The sequence below is a fragment of the Haemaphysalis longicornis genome, unplaced genomic scaffold (genome assembly GCF_048455015.1).
Source record: "Haemaphysalis longicornis isolate Haplotype H1 unplaced genomic scaffold, Haemaphysalis longicornis Haplotype H1 scaffold_1, whole genome shotgun sequence".
Lineage (NCBI taxonomy): Eukaryota > Metazoa > Arthropoda > Arachnida > Ixodida > Ixodidae > Haemaphysalis > Haemaphysalis longicornis.
Genome location: NW_027526203.1, coordinates 19,566,703 through 19,586,777, shown reverse-complemented (window position 1 = coordinate 19,586,777; position 20,075 = coordinate 19,566,703). Strand labels below are relative to the sequence as shown.

Below are 20,075 nucleotides of genomic sequence, written 5' to 3'. Positions count from 1 at the left end.
TGTGTGTGTGTGTGTGTGTGTGTGTGTGTGTGTGTGTGTGTGTGTGTGTGTGTGTGTGTGTGTGTGTGTGTGTGTGTGTGTGTGTGTGTGTGTGTGTGTGTGTGTGTGTGTGTGTGTGTGTGTGTGTGTGTGTGTGTGTGTGTGTGTGTGTGTGTGTGTGTGTGTGTGTGTGTGTGTGTGTGTGTGTGTGTGTGTGTGTGTGTGTGTGTGTGTGTGTGTGTGTGTGTGTGTGTGTGTGTGTGTGTGTGTGTGTGTGTGTGTGTGTGTGTGTGTGTGTGTGTGTGTGTGTGTGTGTGTGTGTGTGTGTGTGTGTGTGTGTGTGTGTGTGTGTGTGTGTGTGTGTGTGTGTGTGTGTGTGTGTGTGTGTGTGTGTGTGTGTGTGTGTGTGTGTGTGTGTGTGTGTGTGTGTGTGTGTCATTTCTGTTGACACGGATGTCAGCCTTTCAAAATTCGTCGCTTTGAAAGGCTGACATCCGTGTCAACAGAAAAACAGAAAAGTAAAACGGGGCTAAAATTTAACGTATTGTAGTTATTTATACTGTCACGAAGCCAGAGATGACACAGTTGTCTTGAAGGAAAAACACGTTTATTGGAGCGAACTTGTGCTTCTCTAACAACTAAAAAAATACACAGGTGGCGAAGCAGCAGTCAACAAATTGACGCGCGTAGGCGAGCGTCAGCGAATCAAATTCCGCGGCGTCTGTTATGCCGGCATTTACCTTCCGGCGCGAGTGTTTGTCCAACCGTCGAATTCACCGAGCACACTGTAGATAAATGAAGAATGCTCTAGCGTTGTGACGTTGAGTATTTTTTGAGTGTGACTTGTATTTTTTTGGTTGTTAGAGGAGCACAAGTTCGCTCCAATAAAAAATTGCGCCCACCTCCCCGCGAGGGGAACCCTGTGTAGATGCGACGCATCGTGGGGTTCACTTAGTGTTTCCGTTGGATTGATTCTGAAATCGGGTGAAACGTGTCGGGAACGCGTATGATTTTTATGTTTTATGATTATTATTATGTTTTATTGGCCAATCTTGGTCAATCTCTCGAAGTGGTACGCTTGGGGCTTCGCTGCCGCAACGACCTTTACTCCATCATTGTTGCTGTAAGTGGGAGCTTCTTTTCTGTTATTGCAAGTGTTCTTGACGTAGTTTGAATGAGTCAAGGATATAAGGCGCGTTCGTAGCATTTGATTCTGTCTCCGTTTTGTGGCGCGGTGGGAAGAGCACCATGTACCTCGCGTTCCGCACACAGGGTCGTGGGATCGAAACTGGGCGCCGCTAACTATTATTTTTTTTAAAGCAAAGCTTTCTACCTCTACCCCCCAAGGGTTCTTTGGCGACCGTTGGTGTCACCAGAGAACTCCCACGAACAAATAGAAGAATTCACTGGCACCGCCACGATTCGAACCTGGAACTAATGGTATAACAAAGGGAGAGCCCGTTGTCTTACCTATTTAGCTACGAGCTCCGCAGAAACGGGGAAGAAATGAGGTGCACTCACCAAGCACACCAACGGGTCTACCCCCTGCATTCTCGGTGAATGCAACGTGATAGCTTCACGCGACATCTCGCGCTGCTGTGCGCTCCACCCACGGCACGTCTAGCGGCCCTGTAGTGGATTGCGCATGTGCTAGGAGTTACAAAAATTAATGGAAGCGCACCCCCACGCATGGAATCTCTCTTCTAGTACGCTAATGTGCTAACGCCTGCGGCCTCGACGGTTCACGTAACAAATCATAGCTCCTTCTCGTACGCCCTCGCGCCAAACGACACACCAAGGAACACGTTAGAATACCCTTTGATGGCCATGCCGTCACTCCAAGCCCCAGCATCAAGATCCTGGGCCTACGTCTCCAGTCCAATACCAAGCGTGGCGTATCCTTGCAGCGCCTCAAACACAGCATCAATGAAATCATGCACATTATCAGGCGAGTTGCCACCACGAAGCGAGGCCTCAAGGAATCCGATACCTTTCGATCAAATTCAAGCTTTTGTCCTCTCGAGAATCACTTACGTCAACCCTTGTCTTATTCTCGGTGAGGAGGATGTAAAGATGCTTTATATAATGAATATAAAAGCGGTTGAGCAGGCCGTTCGTCTTCCCATGAGTGCGTCCACAGAGAGCCTGCTTAGCGCGGGGCTCCACAATACAGTGGAAGAGCTGATAGAGGGCCATCTTTCTAACCAGAAGTTACGACTGAGCATAACTGCGTCTGGTCGCCGCATCCTTCAATAGATTGGCCGGGCAGCACAGAATGTCACTCTGCTTGATGTACCCCCGGACTCTTGGCGACAAGAACTAAAGATGCTCCCATTGCTTAGAAATGTGAACCCCTCACACGACGAGGGTCGCCTAGAAACACTGGCTGACGCGATCAACACCACCCTCGCTGGGGATAATGCAGTTATCTACACAGACGCCTCCCAACATCGAGGGCAGCGGTACGCCATCATCGTGGCGAACTCCAGAACTAACCTCCGTCACCTTACCCTGACCTTTGCAGAGAACAACAAACTACCCTACGGCTTATACAATCTGGCTCCTTCCCACGCCCGGCGCATCTTCACTTAATGCACAAGAATCGCTTCAACGCTGAATGTAAATTTTTCTCTGAAGTAGAAACACTACGCTACATAATCGGGGTGTGCAACTTTAGCCCTCAGAACCCTCCGCTATTTCCGTAAATTACCCAACAAGAGCAATGGCAGATGCTGCTGCCCAGCCCCTCTCTGCCTACCCAGCTTCAGCTGGTGGACAGAGCACTGGCGACGCGGACTGCATATGGGCTCAAGTGATGAAGGAACCACTCCCCTGGGCAGCGCACTCGGCCATTCAGAAATCGGAATAGAAGCATTTTCTCCTGCTGCTCCTCCTCCACCTCCTTCGTATCTGCAGCCGATCTCGTCGCCTCCGTCTCCGTCGGCAGCGACGGAGAAGTCAGATCGTCTGACACCTGGTTTGAGCTCCCTTTTATTTCATTAAAAAAGTTTCCACTCATGCCCTTCACCAATACAACTCAACACACCACCGTTCATGCATCATGCATTGATATAACCTTAGCAAGAATATCTCTTTGAACTAATAAAGGGTGTGGTTAAGTGCATTTCACTTATCTATGGTTTCCGTAATGTAGAGCGACGTGAGTGAATTTAAGTGAAGTCGCATGGGTAATCGTTTTGGGTGCCGTTTACAGCTTTGCCAATCCACCCTGTGAATGTGGTTGGAAAAACCATATTCACAGGGTGGATTGGCTCGATTTTTTTATCTGCCTGCTTTGAAAATTTGTTTGCATACTGATCATTCATGTAATTCATGTCACCCACTCTGCGAAAATCCCTTGTAGGGATTGCAGTATTCATAAATAAATAAATAAGACAGGCTGTTTTAAAGCAAATGAAACGGAAGTAAAACGAATTTTTGCCTGGAACGCTCGCGTCTACTATTCTGCAGACCAGGCTGGTAGTTAACAACAATGTTAATATTTCCCCGCCCCGTGTCCCCAGCCCGCAAGACCCGAACGAAGACCAGCCGAGACGAGCCGACCCAGACACGCCGACGATGTGTTCCCCCGCCCTTCCGTCCGACGTGGCTCGAGGACCTTCGGTGCTTCGTCACGGCTGACGCCATTGCTCTTGCTGGGCCAGGCATCACCAACGTAGTCATCCTCATCCGTGGCGGCAAGTGATTCGTCACTGCATTTTTCATCTCATCCGCATTCAATCGCCAATTTGCCTCTGCGTCGACCGGGACGGTCTTCATCGACCGGGGAGGTGATGTCACGGGACGGGACAATACCCGCGCCGGCATCGTCCACCACTAAGGACGACAAGGAAGAAGATGGGTGCGGGGCGCAGCGAGCCCGGCCTTGGAATGGCTGCTTGTAAATAGTCGTGTAAATACATCGCTTCATCGCCCCATGGTTCGCGTCATATGCCGCCACGTTACAATATTTTTGGGGAAACTCACTAGAGACTTATTTTCTTAATTTTACCGTTCTTTCAAATAATAAGTTGTTTGAAGAGCTTGGACATGTTTTTGAGCGTGCTTATGAAAACGTCGCCTTCGAGGTCAACTGGTGCACCGACTGTCGTACAGTTCAACAAAACGTAACTGAGCGAGTTTGTTCATCCTTACTGACAAAAAGAAAACGTGACGCTAAACAGTAGCGGACGAAGACAAGATAGGATGGATTCAGGCACCCGTATCTGTCGTTGTGCCTGCCCGAGACAACCTCCGGTTGGCAGCGATTACGTATTTCCGAGAACGCTTGATAAGCATATACTAGACGGCTAGCACCCACGGAAAAATAGGAAAATGAGCCTGTTAGCCCCGTCGCGTAAAAAAGACTTTCCTTTAAGGCGAAGCTTTGTACCTGTAACCCCGAGGGTTCTTCCGCGACCATTGGTGTTAATAGCAAACTCCCGCGAACAAAACAAAGAAGTTACTGGCACCGCCAGGAATCCAACCTGGAACGGATACAGAAACCGAGCGAGAGCCCGTTGTCTTACCGATTTACCCACGAGCCCACGTGGAGTTGTGGGCATTTGCCGAGAACATCTGCGGGTTTACCACCTGCATTTTCGCGGAAAGTCATGTGATGGCGTCACTCGCCTTCTCGCGCCACTGTGCGCTCCGCTAATAGCACGTAGAGCGGCCGTATGCGCAACTTGCGCATGCGATAGGGGTTAGTAAAAATTAAAGGAAGCTCACACCAACTCATGGCATCTCAGTTCTCCTCCGTCTCTGCCGCCGATCTCGTCGCCTCCGTAGGTGGCGGCCGAGACGTAAAAGTCAGATCGTCTAACACCGGCTTTGAGTTTAATTTAATTTTATAAAAAAAGAGTGTCCACTCAGGTGCTTCCCCAATAGAACTCAACCAACCACTACCCTCGGATCATGCATTGATTTAGCCTTAGCAAGGAATGTCTCTTTGAAGTAATAAAAGGTGTGGTTATGTGCATTTAACTTTTCGCTGGTTTCACTCTTTGTAGAGCCACATGTGTAAATTCAAGTGACGTCGCATGGGTAATCGTTGTGGGTGTTGTTAACAGCTTCTCTTTCCAACCACCTTCCAAGGGTGGACTGGCGAGCATTTTTTAGTGCTTCCCTTTTCGAATCCGTATCACGCGGCCCGGCTCATATGGCCCTAGTCATGATCATCTAGATAAAAAAAGCACAGATTCCCCGTTTGGCGAATTTAATTTTTTCTTTATCTGTTAGTCTTCTTCGTTACGCGCTATACGAAAGAACAGTTTACTTGTCTTGCTTGACGCTTCTACGCGCAGAGATAATGCTTTTTGACAAGAAAGCATTGACACCACCGCACTCCGCAAGCTGCCCACCGACCCTGTACTATCGGCCTGAACACACAAATAGCGCGATTTCTTTTCATTTAAGCCAAAATGATGCGTGGCGTAGTTACAAAAATTAGGTTGGGAAAAGTGGTTTACCAAACATGCCAATAGCGTGCCATTATTTGAACTCTACGAACATTATTTCTCAATTTTGCGCGTTCTGGCTCATATTTTCGTGTTCGCGTATTATTTGACGCCGATAGTACAGGTCCGCGCTGCGCCCCATATGGGCGCCGGCGGGAACGAACGAGCGCCGTTCTAAGAGTGTGTTCGCACTGCCCCCGCCACCCTATCTGATATGTTTTATCGCCGCTCTCCTGGCGTGTCATACTGGGCGTGACTGTTTTCAAACGGCAGCGCTGGGTTATAGAGGGGCGCTGGTTGCATAGCCGCTCGCAGGCACCAGCGGGGACCAAATCCGCCGCTGTTGAGCTTGACGGAAACGGGACTTGTTGGGCGCTGAAAAAAGGACCTCATAAAATTGTAGGCCGCCGCTTGCGGTTTGACATAGCATGCCTTTGCTATTTGATTGATTGTAAGCCGGCAACAAAATTGCCCAGGGCAATATAGAAAGCACACTCACAGAAATTTTTGTTCCGGAAAAAAATCTCGCTTCCAACATTTTTTTTTAAATTTTGGGTTTCTTTCAAGTTACTGCTGCCACTCAGTTCAGGTCTGTTGTGAAGAAAGGAAAATACAAAATGCCCATGCGGCGCAATTGGTTGGCTAAAGAATGCCGCAAAGTATAGATAAAATCGTCGTCTTCTATTATGAGCGTCTCGCGCGCCAGGCAGATCGAAAAAAAGACCAGGAAAATTTTGACAACTAACTCAGCCAGATCACAACCCTAATTGAATCTGCTATGCAGAAACTGCCCAAGCAAGAGCCCCCATGGAGCCCCCTCGCAAAGTCCCATCGTGACCCACCAAACAGCCACAATAGGTACACCCGCGACTGCCCTGCAGTGGAAATGCAGAAGCTTCTGTCAACAAGAAACTATCCTCAAACAGAAAATAAAACAAATTCAGCCACTCTATATTCTCCTCCAAGAAACGCGCTGTACCCCTCACGTAGCTGGGTATGTTACGTTTTCTAACCTCTCTACACCTCATCACATCCGCCGTGGTTCACTTACCACTTCTGTTCTCCCCGGTTACGCTGCAGGTCTGGTGCGTTCCTCCGTAGGTACCCAGCAATTTTTTCTAGTGAATTTAACTCCAACAACCATGAAGTCGTCGTGGTGCACACCCGCTTACCTAGCGGTAAGGCTATTATCGTGGCCACCGAATATTACAAACCTGTCAATTCAACAAAAACTAACGCCTCTTTCGCCTGGCTTCCTGCTCTCATGGCCCAATTTCCCGGTACCCCAATCCTTCTCGGGGGTGACTTCAATACACAGAGCACCACATGGAGCTATGCCCACACTCATTCTCGTGGACAAGCCCTTGAAGACGCCGCCGAGGCCTCAAATCTCATTTTAATGAATGAACCAGGCATGACCACTCGAGTTGGCCTTTATTCCTCGCAGCAAGATACGACCCCTGACCTAACCTGGGCTACTCCTGGCCTTACTCGCAAATGGTTACCGTTCTCTACAACTTGGGGCAGTGATCATCTCCCAATACTTATCCATCTCCGTGGGAAGAAGATCCGCCGACAGAAGACCATGAAGCGAATTGATTGGGATGCCTTTCGGGAGGCTATAATGAGTGCATCTCCCCCAGCCTCATTACGGGACTTCTGCTCCTTAATCAGCCCAAAATCTACGCGGGCACAGGAGGACATAAAATGTGCTATGGAAACACTGCACATGGACAACCACATGGCTAACCTTTGGAAAAAAGTACATAAGCTCACTCGCACCTATAGATCTAATGGAAAATGCCAGAAAGATCTCAAAAAAATTCGGAAACAGTACAAACTTATTACCGCTTATCAAAAAGAGCTAAACCAATATTACTGGACAACTCTATGTGACACCCTCAGTCACGCGAGAGGCTTACCGGTGCTTTGGCGTCTGCACCGCAGCCTCACTCAGAAGACTGCCAAACGAACCCCTCTTTTCGCTACCCTAACCCTCAGCGCAGAGCCGTCAACAGTGGAGCGGCGACTTATAAGTACCTTCTTTCCCCATGCTTCCATCTTTCCCCCCGCTCCACTTCCAATTATTGATATTCCTCAGCCTGACCCTGACTTGGAGCTACCTTTTACAATGGCCGAGTTACGCATCGCAATCCGCCAGGGACGGCTTCATTCTGCGCCCGGTCATGACGGTGTCACGTGGCAGCACCTCCAAAACCTCCCATCTGAGGCCTTGGAACACCTTTTATGTCAGAGCAATGACCTCTGGGAGCACGGACAAGTGCCAGAACACCTTAAACTAACACTTATTTTTCCTATCCCCAAACCCAACAACCATTCCAGTGAAATCAAGAACCTTAGGCCGATATCCCTCACACCCGTTATTTGCAAATTGATTGAGCGCCTTATCAACAATCGGCTCACACATTATTTGGAATATGTCCAACCGTATTTTCGCCCAGCCCAAGCAGGTTTCGGGCCCAGTGTTGGCACGCATGATAGCCTCTGGCTTCTGCGTAGGGTAATTAACCGCCCCCACTACCATCGCGGCTCTCCTGACCTGATCATGGCGGTTGATCTGCGAAAGGCGTTCGACAACTTTAGCCACCCGGTCATTATAGAGGAACTTGCTCGTGCCTACCCCAGTGCCCACACGCAAAATTGGATTAGAGCATTTCTCCAAAGCCGGCCTGTACGCCTTCACGGTTCGCACCCTGGATGGGAACCTATGACTTACTACCTCGACCGCGGTGTTCCCCAAGGGTCGATTTTAGGCCCTCTACTTTTCAACCTGGCCATGACCAGAGTAGCTCGACAACTTGAAATTGACTCAGGCGCCCGCTTCACCATATACGCCGATGATATCACGGTCTGGACTGAAGCGGCCGACTTTGATTCTTTAGAGGGCCAGGTTGTTGAGCTACAGGCCGCGGATAATAGCCTTGAGCTCACTCTGGCTCAGCTAGGTCTAGAACTCGCACCTGAAAAAAAAAAACGAATTTTTGGCAGTATATGGTTGTAAGCCACCTGACCCGCCCCAAGAAATTGTAGTCAACCTAGTCAACTGCGATGTATCTGCTTCAACTGAGCCCATTACACTCCTAGGCCTTCCAAGTGGAACAAAAAACAGTCCTGGCATTTGGCTCAAAAGATTAAAACAGAAATGGAATGCCATACTGCACTCCATTCGTCGATTGTCGAATAAATATGGTGGAGCATCGCAGAAAGTCATCGTGAATATGGCCATGGCTGTCACTGTGAGCACCCTCACGTACGGTGCAACGGCTTACGACCTCAACAAGACCAACACCAAAACCATTCAGGTGCTACATCGGGCGACCCTCAGGACAGTCACTGGCTTACCAAAGCACACACCCATTGGTAAACTGGAGCAAGCTGTACCTCTTCCTCCTATTAAAGCCATCATTCAGGAGGCCAAAGCCCAGGCGGACTTCAAAAGACCCCTTACACACCAGGGACACGCCTTAGTAGCGTGGGACGCCAGAAGACCACCAGTACTTTCCGATTACCCAGTCCCCATAGCACCCTGGCAGCGACCAGCAATGGATACTTCTACGCATAGCAGACCTATAGAGCGTACTAATAGCCTATTGCGACAGCGACGAATCCGACGCCTCCAAAGGGATCGCCTTCAGAACGAACTGTACATTTTCACGGACGCAAGCGTAAACCAGTACGGCGCGGGCCTTGCTTGGACATGCCCTGAGGCACCGGTTCTCTCAGGGTACACTACCATACTTGGCAAAGAACTTTCCAGCCTTGATGCGGAGCTGTACGCTATTAACAACGCAGTGTCAGCTATCGCCTTTGACTGTGACCCACCTCTACCGCCCTCCATACGCATACTCATAGATTCGTACGAGGCCCTCACAGCTTTGCGATCGTATGATTCGACCCACCCTTGTCGTGCACGAAATTCTGTTTCAAATTCAACTCCTCAAACGGAACAACACCAACATCTGCGTCGACTGGGTACCTGGCCACGAACCATTTTCTTCAGGCAACCAGGCGGCTCATGTGGCCGCTCAGGAGAGTTCCCCCTCTTATCCTCCACTGGTGCCTGGGGTAAGGCCGTCGCGGTCCCCCTCTCTCTCCCCAGCGATGCGTATTCATCAGCACAAGAAGGGCCGACGCACACGTCTAAAATCAGCTGGCTACCTCATCCGCCTACCTCCTATTCCCCGCTCAGGCGAAATTTTTATTATCAAATATATTACAAATTCAGCGTACACACCTGAAACACTTCGCAAGTGGTATACCCCTCACCTGCCCCCTCGATGTCCTTACTGCCGTACCACCACTTCATCAGACCTCACACACCTAGTCTGGTGGTGCCCAGCTTTCGTCACGCACTGTACATTTAAATCTCCCGAACCCCATCCCGATCCACAACAAACTGATGCACAACTATTATTTGAAATAGCGGTTTATTCAATTAAAAGTGGTCTGGCACGGGTTGTTTGAGCGGGTCCTCCTCCGAACAAACTGGTGTATGTGCACAAATCCTGTTGCGATCACCATGAACTGGACCATGAAATGCAGGTTACAAGAACTGGCCCAGTTATTGAGTCTACTGAGAACGACCAGCATTTATTTGTTTATTTTCTCTTACCCCCCCCCCCCAATTCCTTTCCTTCATCGTGACCAGTGGTCATCATTTTCTATTAAAGGTTGTCTCTCTCTCTCTCTTCTATTACAGCGGGCCTCATAGGGCGCATATTTTGTTCCCGCATTAAAACCGACGTTCTTATTTAATTTTAAGGCGCATCTGCTATTAGTTAAGAAAATGTTGCAGCTTTGACTTAAACCCTTTGGCGCTGTTATGTCGATGGTAAGATAAAGAAAATATTAATCAGCTGATGCTTCGACACGCGCCGTTAAAAAATTTACTGCCCTTCCAGTCTGTGAAGAAGGATGACCAGGGGAGCTGTTGTGCGTAATTCTCAGAGGCTAATTGTAATATAATTTATTTCCCTATAGTTCCGGCAAAACAGCAGTTACGTACGTGAACTCGTGACGGTGCGCAAAAATATGGATAAAAAATGTTAAAAACAAAAATGTGTCATGAGCCCCCAAACTACAAATAATCAAAAAGGAAAATAATTACCTAAAATTAGTTAGAAGAACGCAATGGTAAGCGTTATCATGTGGCCTTCGGTAAATATCCAAACCAAAGTTATCCAGCACCTTCAAAACTTGGGACGTTGCCCATTTCTGTTTTGGCAGCCTCAGAAATATGGGTTTAACTGAAATAACTTTCGTTGTGCTACAGAGTCAGCCAAGGAGCTTTTAACAGCGGAGCTGTTCTAGGGCTGGCCTTTAACGATAGTCGGCTGTGGTATCGCGTCACGCTCTTTCCGGAGCAGGTTTTTCAGCCCCGAAAAAACCGGATCCAAGTGTAGAAAAAAAAATAATAAAAACAAAAAAGCGGTTTTACGGCCTTCATATACAATAAAAGACGGCTTATATTTCCCATAAAAGAAAATGTCTTCTTACAATACATTTGGTATACCGGCTTTCAAAAGGTTGCTATAAGCGTGGTTTTTTTTCACATCACCTTTTGCGGCGTGAAGCGTGGCCAGAGAGAAATAACTAAATTTCCGAGCAAGGTGGCTTAGCAGCGCGAGGTGGCCGCCGGCCTAAGGCGCGCGGCGATGCTGACGGCCCGGTCAACCATAAGCAGCTGCAGCCCCGGTTGCGAGCGGCCCGGCGCGTCCTCTCAAGGCTCGCTGCTGCAGATTGTCGGGTTGTGTTAAGAGGACAGACCACATGGTGAAAGAGAGAGTGTCCAGGTAGTCACAAAGGGGACAGTGAGGGGCAGGGAACGGAGAGGGGTGGATTTTGGGGAGAAGGGAACGACTGAAGCGGGAGTTGGTCTGGGGTTTGTGTAGGTGCTCGTTAGTGTTGGAAAGGGATGTGTTATCAAGGGATATAGCCGCGCCGGGCGAGACGGTGATGTTCCGCGACTTCCTGGAACGAGAACAGTCGAACGCGAGCCGACCGAGCTTCGCAGTATACGGCACTGCGGCTGAGTATGATTACAGAAAACGGCTCTAAATGCGGTGTTACTGAGTTAACAGTGAACTTGTAAACGACACAGAAAAACTCTCGGCTTCAATAAATGGCCATCTACCAAGGAAGTTTCATTACAGAAAACGGCGGTGACAGTTGTGTTACGAGCACTATCAGGAAATAATTTATAATACTAGTAGCCGCTAAGACGACTTCAACATTACGCACCACAGCCCCGTTGGTTATCCTTATTCACAAAGTGGAAGAGCACTGAATTTTTCTGACGGTGCGTCTCGAAGCATTATCTAATTATAATTTTCTAATTACCATCAACATAACAGCGCCAAAGGGTTGAAAAGGTGCACAATTTTCTTAACTAATAGAAGGGGCTCGTTAAAAGTAATTCCACTGGTTGCAACCCTCTCAGTACCGTGAAAAAAAACTGTATCAGATTTAACAAAAAATGTTTTTCTCTCTATTTGTAGAGCTCTTTCTTTTGAATGAAACGGCTCCATTATTTCAATAAAATACCATTCTTTTATTTCTCTAACAGTGTAAGAAAGATTATCCTAACATGGCTTCACACGGCACAGTTATTTCGATGACATGACGTTCCCTTATTTCGTTTATAGTGTAAAAAAGATTGCTCAATTACGGTTTCACCGCATGGCCTCAGTGTCATGCAAAAAATCGCCGTCAGGAGTCCAAAATGACAGAACGAATATAGTCGTCATGAAGGCTGTACTCGTCAACAGCAGCGAAATGGTTAATGCGGCAACAAAATATGCGCCTTATGAGGCCCGCTGTAATAGTAGACGACGACTTTATCTATTCTTTGCGGCATTCTTTAGCAAACCAACTTCGCCGCATGGGCATTTTGTATTTTCCTTTCTTCACAACAGACCTGAACTGAGTGGCAGCAGTATGGGGAGAAATCCAAAATTAAGAAAAAAACGTTGGAAGCGAGATTTTTTCCGGATCAAAAATTTCTGTGAGTGTGCTTTCTGTATTGTCCAGGGCAATTTTGTTGCCGGCTTGCAATAAATCAAATCGCGAAAGCATGCTATGGCAAACCGCAGCGGCGGCCTACAATTTTATGAGGTCCTTTTTTTCAGCGCGCAACAAGGCCCGTTTCCGTCAAGCTCCAGAGCGGGGGATGCGGTCGCCGCTGATGCCTGCGAGCGGCAATGCAACCAGCGCCCCTCTATAACCCAGCGCTGCTGTTTGAAAACAGTCACGCCCAGTATGACACGCCAGCAGAGCGGCAATGCAACATATCAGATAGGGTGGCGGGGGCAGTGCGAACACACTCTTAGACCGCGCTCGTTCGTTCCCGCCGGCGCCCATATGTGGCGCAGCGGTGCAGTTCGGCCACCGCTCCCGTACTCCGTTTACTTTTTCGCGGACCTGTACATCTTTTATCACCCACTTGGGGTTGTTATCAGCCACCTGCGTAAATACAGGTCTCAATTGCTCATGCGTTCATAATAGCCCTGACCTGCCCTTTTGGCCAAACTAAGCTTTGGGGAACTTATATTAAGGGATTTTTTTAAGGTGCACGCGTGAGGGGGCATCTCCAGCACCACTGCCTCTCAAAAATAAAGTTCCTGGTTTCGCAACTATTGTCAGGAGGCACACACGCAAGTACAGCCATGGACAAATGAAATGAGAACACGAAAATATGAACGAAAAATTAGTGCCCTTCCGCTCTGAAGAAGAATGACCTGCGGAGCATAACACCAGTGCACGATGCGCACAAAAAGAGTTTTTATAATTTGTGATTCAGCATACTTTCTAGCCAATTAAATGAGTAAACCTTGAATAACCCAAGCTTTATTCAAGCGGACAAACATGGAGCTGTGTGTTTTCCTCCCGCGTCGTTTGTGTAACACACCAACCCAATGCGCTCTACAACTGAGGACACGGGACAGGTGAGATTGAGACGTTTGAAGTCTCCTTTAAATTTCCCGCCAGCACAACAGACATGTCATCACAAAGGGCATGAAACCTATAGGTGCGCGTGCACGCCATTGCCCCTCGCTTTACTGCCAATACGTGCACGCACAAACCGGGAACCGGTTATGTGCGCGTGCTAGAAGTGAGAGGCACTGTCGAAAATGTCGCTCTGAAAGCTTTTTACGCTGAAGAGGTTATGTTGGATTACGTCGGCGTTATGAGCGGGCAAGTGCCTTTCGTCCGGCAGGCATTCTCAGTTACGGACGAGCTGGAACATGAGGCGGCAACGGCGGCGGCAGCGGCTTTGCGTAGTTCTTGTATCCGCGCTTATATTCCAGGTATATTGATTGATGGTAGGGTTTACCGCGCCGACGCAACGCAGGCGATGATGCGCGCCGTAGAGGAGCACTCCCGAATAATTTTGACCACCTGGGGATCTTTAACGTTCGCCCAATCACGTACACACGGGCGTTTTTGCTTTTCGCCTCAATTCGAAAAGCGACCGCCGCGGCCGGGAACCGTTCGCGCTATATTCGCCCTTCTATTCGGGCCGACCCTTCTTCGATTCCCGGAATTCCTCCGTGGAGCGAACAACATGCGTCCGTCCCATAGCGAGTTTAAACCTGGAAGGCCTCGAGCGTTATTGTAGTGGCTAACATATCGGTTGCCGTTCCCATTCACCGTTGTAGCATATTCCTGTATGTCTACACATCCACCCAGACCCAAATCTCTCGTTTACGGGCGGCAGCGGACAGGGCCCTTTGAGCCATTATACTTCCACGTTTAAATCTACCACCAGCACAACCGGCATGTCATTGATTGATTGATTCATTATAGGGTTTAACGCGCCGACGCAACGCAGGCGATGAGGCGCGCCGTAGTGGAGGGCTCCGGATTAACTTTGACCACCTGGGGATCTTTAACGTGCGCTCAAATCTCGTACACACGGGCATTTTGCTTTTCGCCTCCATCAGAAAAGCGCCCGCCGCGGCCGGGAATCGAACCCGCGACCTCGTGCTCAGCAGCTCAACGCCTTAGCCACTGAGTCACCGCGGCGAGTCAACCGGCATGTCATCGGTAGCGGCATGAAGCCCGGATCGGCGCGCACGCCGTGCCCCTGCCGCCCACGGTGATGGGCTCCGTTAGGGATGATGTACAACGGTGAGAATGTCGTTCGGACAGCCTTTCAAGCTGAAGGAAAATAATAGGCTCACGCCCGCATTCCAAACGGCCAAGTCGCTGTTCAACCAGGCGGGATTGGAGCTACCCGGCTGTTTCGAATTTGAGGCGGCAACGGCCGCGGCTGCATGCTAGGTAGGGGCGGCTTTCGGTCGTTTATATGCCTATGTGGACATCAGTTAATCTACGCAACCACCTGATAACAGCGCTACCGCCGTTGTTAGGCCATTGCTCGAGTCGTAAAAGAGGCATCGGTTGTGGCGAGAGCAATAGAGTTGTGAAAGAGGGGTCGGCGCTGGCGAGGAGAGCCCTGTAGTGACGCTGAGTAAGTCGGCTTCACCGGAATGAAAACTGAGGGGGGGGGGGGGGGGGGGGTACGACATATATCGCTTCGCTATAGAACGTGCAAAATAAAAAAAAATACAGTTTGTAAGGTACAATAATGGCGCACTATTGGTATATTTGGAAAGCCACAAAATTTAACTTTGTTTTTGGACTAAGCCACGCGTCATTTTGTCTTGCATGGAAAGAAATGGCGCTATTCGTGTGTACTGGTTGATACATTCGTGTTCACATTCCATTTGTCAATAACCTTTCGAGGCGGCGATGATACAACCGCCCATTCAGTAACGCAGAGAATTGTGTGAAAATCCGGTTAAATTTCACCCCTTGCGCTCTCCTATACACTGACTTTCCTCCCCAGAACTGACATGAAAATTCCTGCTTCGTGTAGCGCAAAAAAAAAAAAAAAAACGCACAAGGACACAGGGAGGCGACGGGCACAAGGTCCAACTCCCAACTGAGCTTAATTAAAAAAAATGCGTGAATTTAATCACTGAGGTGGGATATTATCGTAAACAAAGATATAAAAAAACAGAAAAGAAGCAAGGCATACACTTTACTCACAAAATTATTCGCACAACAATGCGAGATGGAGAAAAGGCCGCAAGACGCGTTGACTAAGGTGCGTCGGCGCCTGGGCCTGACGGGATTCCTGCTGGGTGTTACAAGAGGTTTTTCCCGGCCATTCAGGGTGCGCTTCTTGACATGGTGAACGGCTTTTTTCTCCATGGAGTAAGGCCAGAATCCTTATGTGAAGGTCGCGTAATCTTGATCGAGAAGCCAGGCGGGGATCCTACGCAGCCCCAGGCGTATCGACCGATCAGTCTCCTCAACACGGACTACAAGATCGTAGCATCCATTTTGTCTAGACGCACCAGTGCCGTTTTACCCGATATTATCAGCCAAGCGCAAACGTGCAGCGTGCCAGGTCGCACGATTTTCTCGTCCCTGGCATTGACGCGTGATTTATTCAGCTATGCGACGAAGATTGGCACCTCTGGCTGCTTCATCTCCCTAGATCAAGCGAAAGCCTTCGACAGAGTGGAACATCGATACCTGGCAGGCGTTTTGCGCCAATACGGCTTTCCGGACGACTTTGTAACGATGCTTGAGCTGCTGTACTCGAACGTGAGTGTCAGACTCCTTGTCAACGGATTATTAAGTAGTCCGTTCTCCGTCACCCGTGGGATAAGGCAGGGATGCCCCTTGTCGCCTCTGCTCTTTGTCATTTGTCTAGACCAGCTGCTCCGCCGTATCGATGCAAATACCGCCATCCGCGGCTTCCCGTTGCCAGGCATAGGCCAAGTCAAGGTGTCTGCGTATGCGGACGATGTTTCCCTGTTCATTCGGGACGAGGACAGCTACCAAGCGTTTATGCGGCTATTTTATGAGTACGGTGAGCTGTCTGCTCGACTGAACAGGGGCAAAAGTATGGCGGTGCGCTTCGGCACATTTGCATGTAGCCTGGCGGGCGACGTAAAATGGGTTACGGGTGTTCGAGTACTTGGTGTGGTTTTCCATTCCTCGGGTGAAGTGGCGCGTAGTACGTGGAAGCGCCTCCTCGAGACAGCGGAGCAGCGTCTTGCGGTTGCGTCAAAGTTGAGTCTTTCCCTCGCAGAGCGCAGCTACATAATTAAGTCGTCCGTCTCGGCGGCACTTTTTATGTAGCACACGTAGCTAAACCACCACGCCATTTCACCCGTCAGCTCGCCACGAAGTTTGGGTCGTTCTTTTGGGCGGGCAAGACGGAAACAGTGTCGCGTGCGCTGTTGAGACTGCCCAAGTCAATGGGTGGTTTCAGTCTGCCTTGCTTGCAAACTATGTGTAGCATGCTGGCCGTAGGCGCAGTGTTCGATGGACTCAACTGAGTACCCAGGGAGGGCGCTGCTGCAGTACTTTCTGCGAACTCACCGCTCAATGTTTTATGACGAACGCATTGCCGGTCCCTCTGCTGAGCAGTCACCGCCATTTTATGCCTATGTTGTCAAAACACTGAGAAACGTCCAGTCTACCTTGCCAAGCCTAAATTTTAGGGAAAGTACAGCAAGCGAATTGTGCGAAAAATTGGCGATAAACCAATTAGATAATCAGCAGATAGCAAGATCACGCGGTGTCCGTTGGCATCAGCTGACTTCGACGGAGCTTCCTTCTGATGTTAGGGATTTCGGATGGTTGCGTGGCTGGCAAGTTCTTCCGACGTGTGACCGTCTCGCGAGATTCGGCATTGTGCGTTCCTCACGGTGCCCGCACTGCGGGCACACTGAAACATTGGCACATGCCTTGTTTCAGTGTCGTGTAGCGGCAACGTTTTGGACTGTGCTAAGCAGGTTGTTTGGTGTTACACTTAGAATGAGCACACGTTCAAATGACACGTTGGTGAACTTCCTTATATGTGCTGGTGCATTTGTATTATGGCGAAATCGTGGTGCCGCGTGTCTTCGCGCCCGACCGCAACGGGCGATGTTTCCATTGCTGTGGCGTGTGCGGTCAATGCTTATGAATCACTTAGACAATGAACCCGCCGCGGTGGCTCAGTGGCTAAGGCGTTGCGCTGCTGAGCACGAGGTCGCGGGTTCGATTCCCGGCGTGGCGGCCGCTTTTCTGATGGAGGCGAAAAGCAAAAACGCCCGTGTGTACGAGATTTCGGCGCACGTTAAAAATCCCCAGGTGGTCAAAATTAATCCGGAGCCCTCCACTACGGCGCGCCTCATCGCCTGCGTTGCGTCGGCGCGTTAAACCCCACAATCAATCACTTAGACAATGAGTTGGCAGTTCTAGGTGAAGAAGCCTTCCTGTTACGCTGGTCCACGCGTTTCATAGCGGTCAGGAATAACATTCTGAGCATCACTATTGTGCCGTACTGACTTTCAACGAGTTTCTGAACTGTTTCTTTGAACACATGTGAACTTTGTGTGCATTGATTTCAGAGTAGCTTAATTGTTTCATCACCACAGAGAACTGTTGTGCAAAGTGTAGGCTGCCCGGAGTACTTGGAAACTGATTGTTTTTTGGTGTGTGTTTTTCGGGAAGTGCTGTTATCACTAGTCGCTGCGTGCTGATATGTGGTTTTATAATAAATTCTCTTCTCGGCGATTTCCCTTGTCTTCTAGTTGGCGTGGCGAGCAATGACGGCACAACTCTAAAGAGGGGCGTACAACCACAATCGTGGCAATGAATACCCAAGTGGTACTTGACAACATTATGATTATTGTAGTCATGATCACGCAGCTAGTCGTTCAGGCAACGACCCGTTTGCCCGACATACACTTTGCAGCACTTCAGGGGAATGGCGTACACAACGTTTCCTACGCATGAAACGAACGGCTGTTAGTGCTTCTTGTCTCGCACTGGCTGCCGGGGAGCTGTGCGGTCATTTATGCGGCGCAGGCTGAAGAACAATTTCATTGGGGCAGAGAAAACATCATTCACCCCAGCTTTCACATCTTCATCAGCGTGTGTGATAGGCCATGGAAGTACGGAATCACCACGAACCATTTTTTGACAGGGCTGTCATTGCCGTTACGCGCCTCAAGCTATGCATCTCCACCGGCGCACTTTATATTCGTGAGTAGGGCCTCAGCAAAACAGGTAACAAGCTGTGGCGGGGAGACTGCTTGGCGAAGGCGCTCCACTTGCTGCAAGAAGCTTTCTTGCATCTTGTGGGTACAAGACCTTTGCTGCGTATTAGTCAAACACAGCTTTGCCACCGTCCGTTTCACCAAGCAAGAGTGCTCCGACGAGAAGGGTAGCAACGGCTCACTGGCGCGTGGCTCGTAGCTCCAACACACATGTTCACCCGTGGAAATAAGCTTCATATCTGAAAACCGCAACATGCACTTTCGGACAGTTCGTGTGTCAGCTCAAAAGGTTTAAGGCAGCTCTTAAACGCCGTTAGCACGTTCGTTACATGACAGGGAAACCTTGTTTTGTCACACGCGATAAACACAATGGAATCCTCCACATTGCGAAAGGCCCAAACAAAATGTTCCCGGTCCAGCAGCCCAGACAAGCGTCGATCGTATTGGGCTAGTAACAAGTCACTCAGTATAAGTAGGATGCAGGATCCTATACACACCGCACGCTTTTGGATCTACGTGCTGTCCTCACATACTGCAAAGGTTGACTTAAGGTACAATGCCAACAGCTCCAGAAAGCCCGCTACACTAATACCTGCAGTGGTCTGGAAGGCTACCGCACCTATCCTGTCGTAACAAAACTTGTGAGCTAGTTGGTTCATGCTTAATGGAAAGAATAAAGGGGCGCCTGTATGTGGTGTGTGTTTGTATACTTCGTCTTCGTCTGCTCAGCGCCCCTTTTATTCTTTCCAAAACTGTACATTCCGGCTTCAACGCACTCAAGTGCGTTTAGCATGCAAGAAATTCTTGTACATGCGTGCTTGTCGTTGCCATTCAGACCTCAGTGTCAACGACAAGCACGCATGTACAAGCAAGGATTCCTTGCATATTCAAGTCATCAATGAGGAGCAGAACGTCTGCGTGAGAAAGAAGTTGCCGGAATTATCTGTCCCTATTACTCCGTGGAGGACGTCTGGATCCCCGCGCCCTCTCAGCGCCGGTCTACCCTTCCCGCGCGGCGATCTGTCCGTGGCAACAACGTCCACACCATCGATGGTATTTCCCTCCCCAGTTATGTGAAACAGACTGTGCCTATAATTTCGCGGTTGAACCCAAAAGGGTTCAACCTGATCTATTGGCTATGTTTAGAGCGGTGTCAGCTGTAGCCCCTGAAACTCAGCACAATCGATATCTTTACCCTGGAGTGGAGGTTTTGTTGCGTAGTAGGCCCCCTAAGCGGGGTCTACTGTTGCGACGTGTTCACTCCTTTGTATAAGAAAATAACTTGCGCATTTTCCCAGCCGATAAACAGGGGGGGGGGTTGTTATGGTCATTACAAACGATGTTTTTCTTTGAAAAGCTAATGAGGCGCTCAGTTCAACCTTTGACCCCGCACAAACATAGCCTTAGATAAGGTAAAGGCGAGAGTCAAAAAGCTATGCGCAAAAACTGAACCTGGATGCTTTGGCTAAAAATGCGGAGAAAAGCTCGGGTTGGGCTCTTAAAACGTTTTTTTCGGCCAAAACGCATAAGGCCGCTTGCCACCTGCTTG

At 49.3% G+C, this 20,075-nt stretch overlaps 1 protein-coding gene across 1 annotated transcript in view; it reads right to left on the bottom strand.

Annotated features, from left to right (window-relative positions):
• Nucleotides 1-12,608: 12,608 nt before the first annotated feature.
• Nucleotides 12,609-20,075, bottom strand: part of LOC144157035 (uncharacterized) — a 68,693-nt gene continuing 61,226 nt past the window's right edge. The window contains exon 3 of the mRNA XM_077688406.1: nucleotides 12,609-12,646. Coding sequence (XP_077544532.1) covers nucleotides 12,609-12,646 — 38 coding nt within the window. The remainder of the gene's footprint in view (nucleotides 12,647-20,075) is intronic.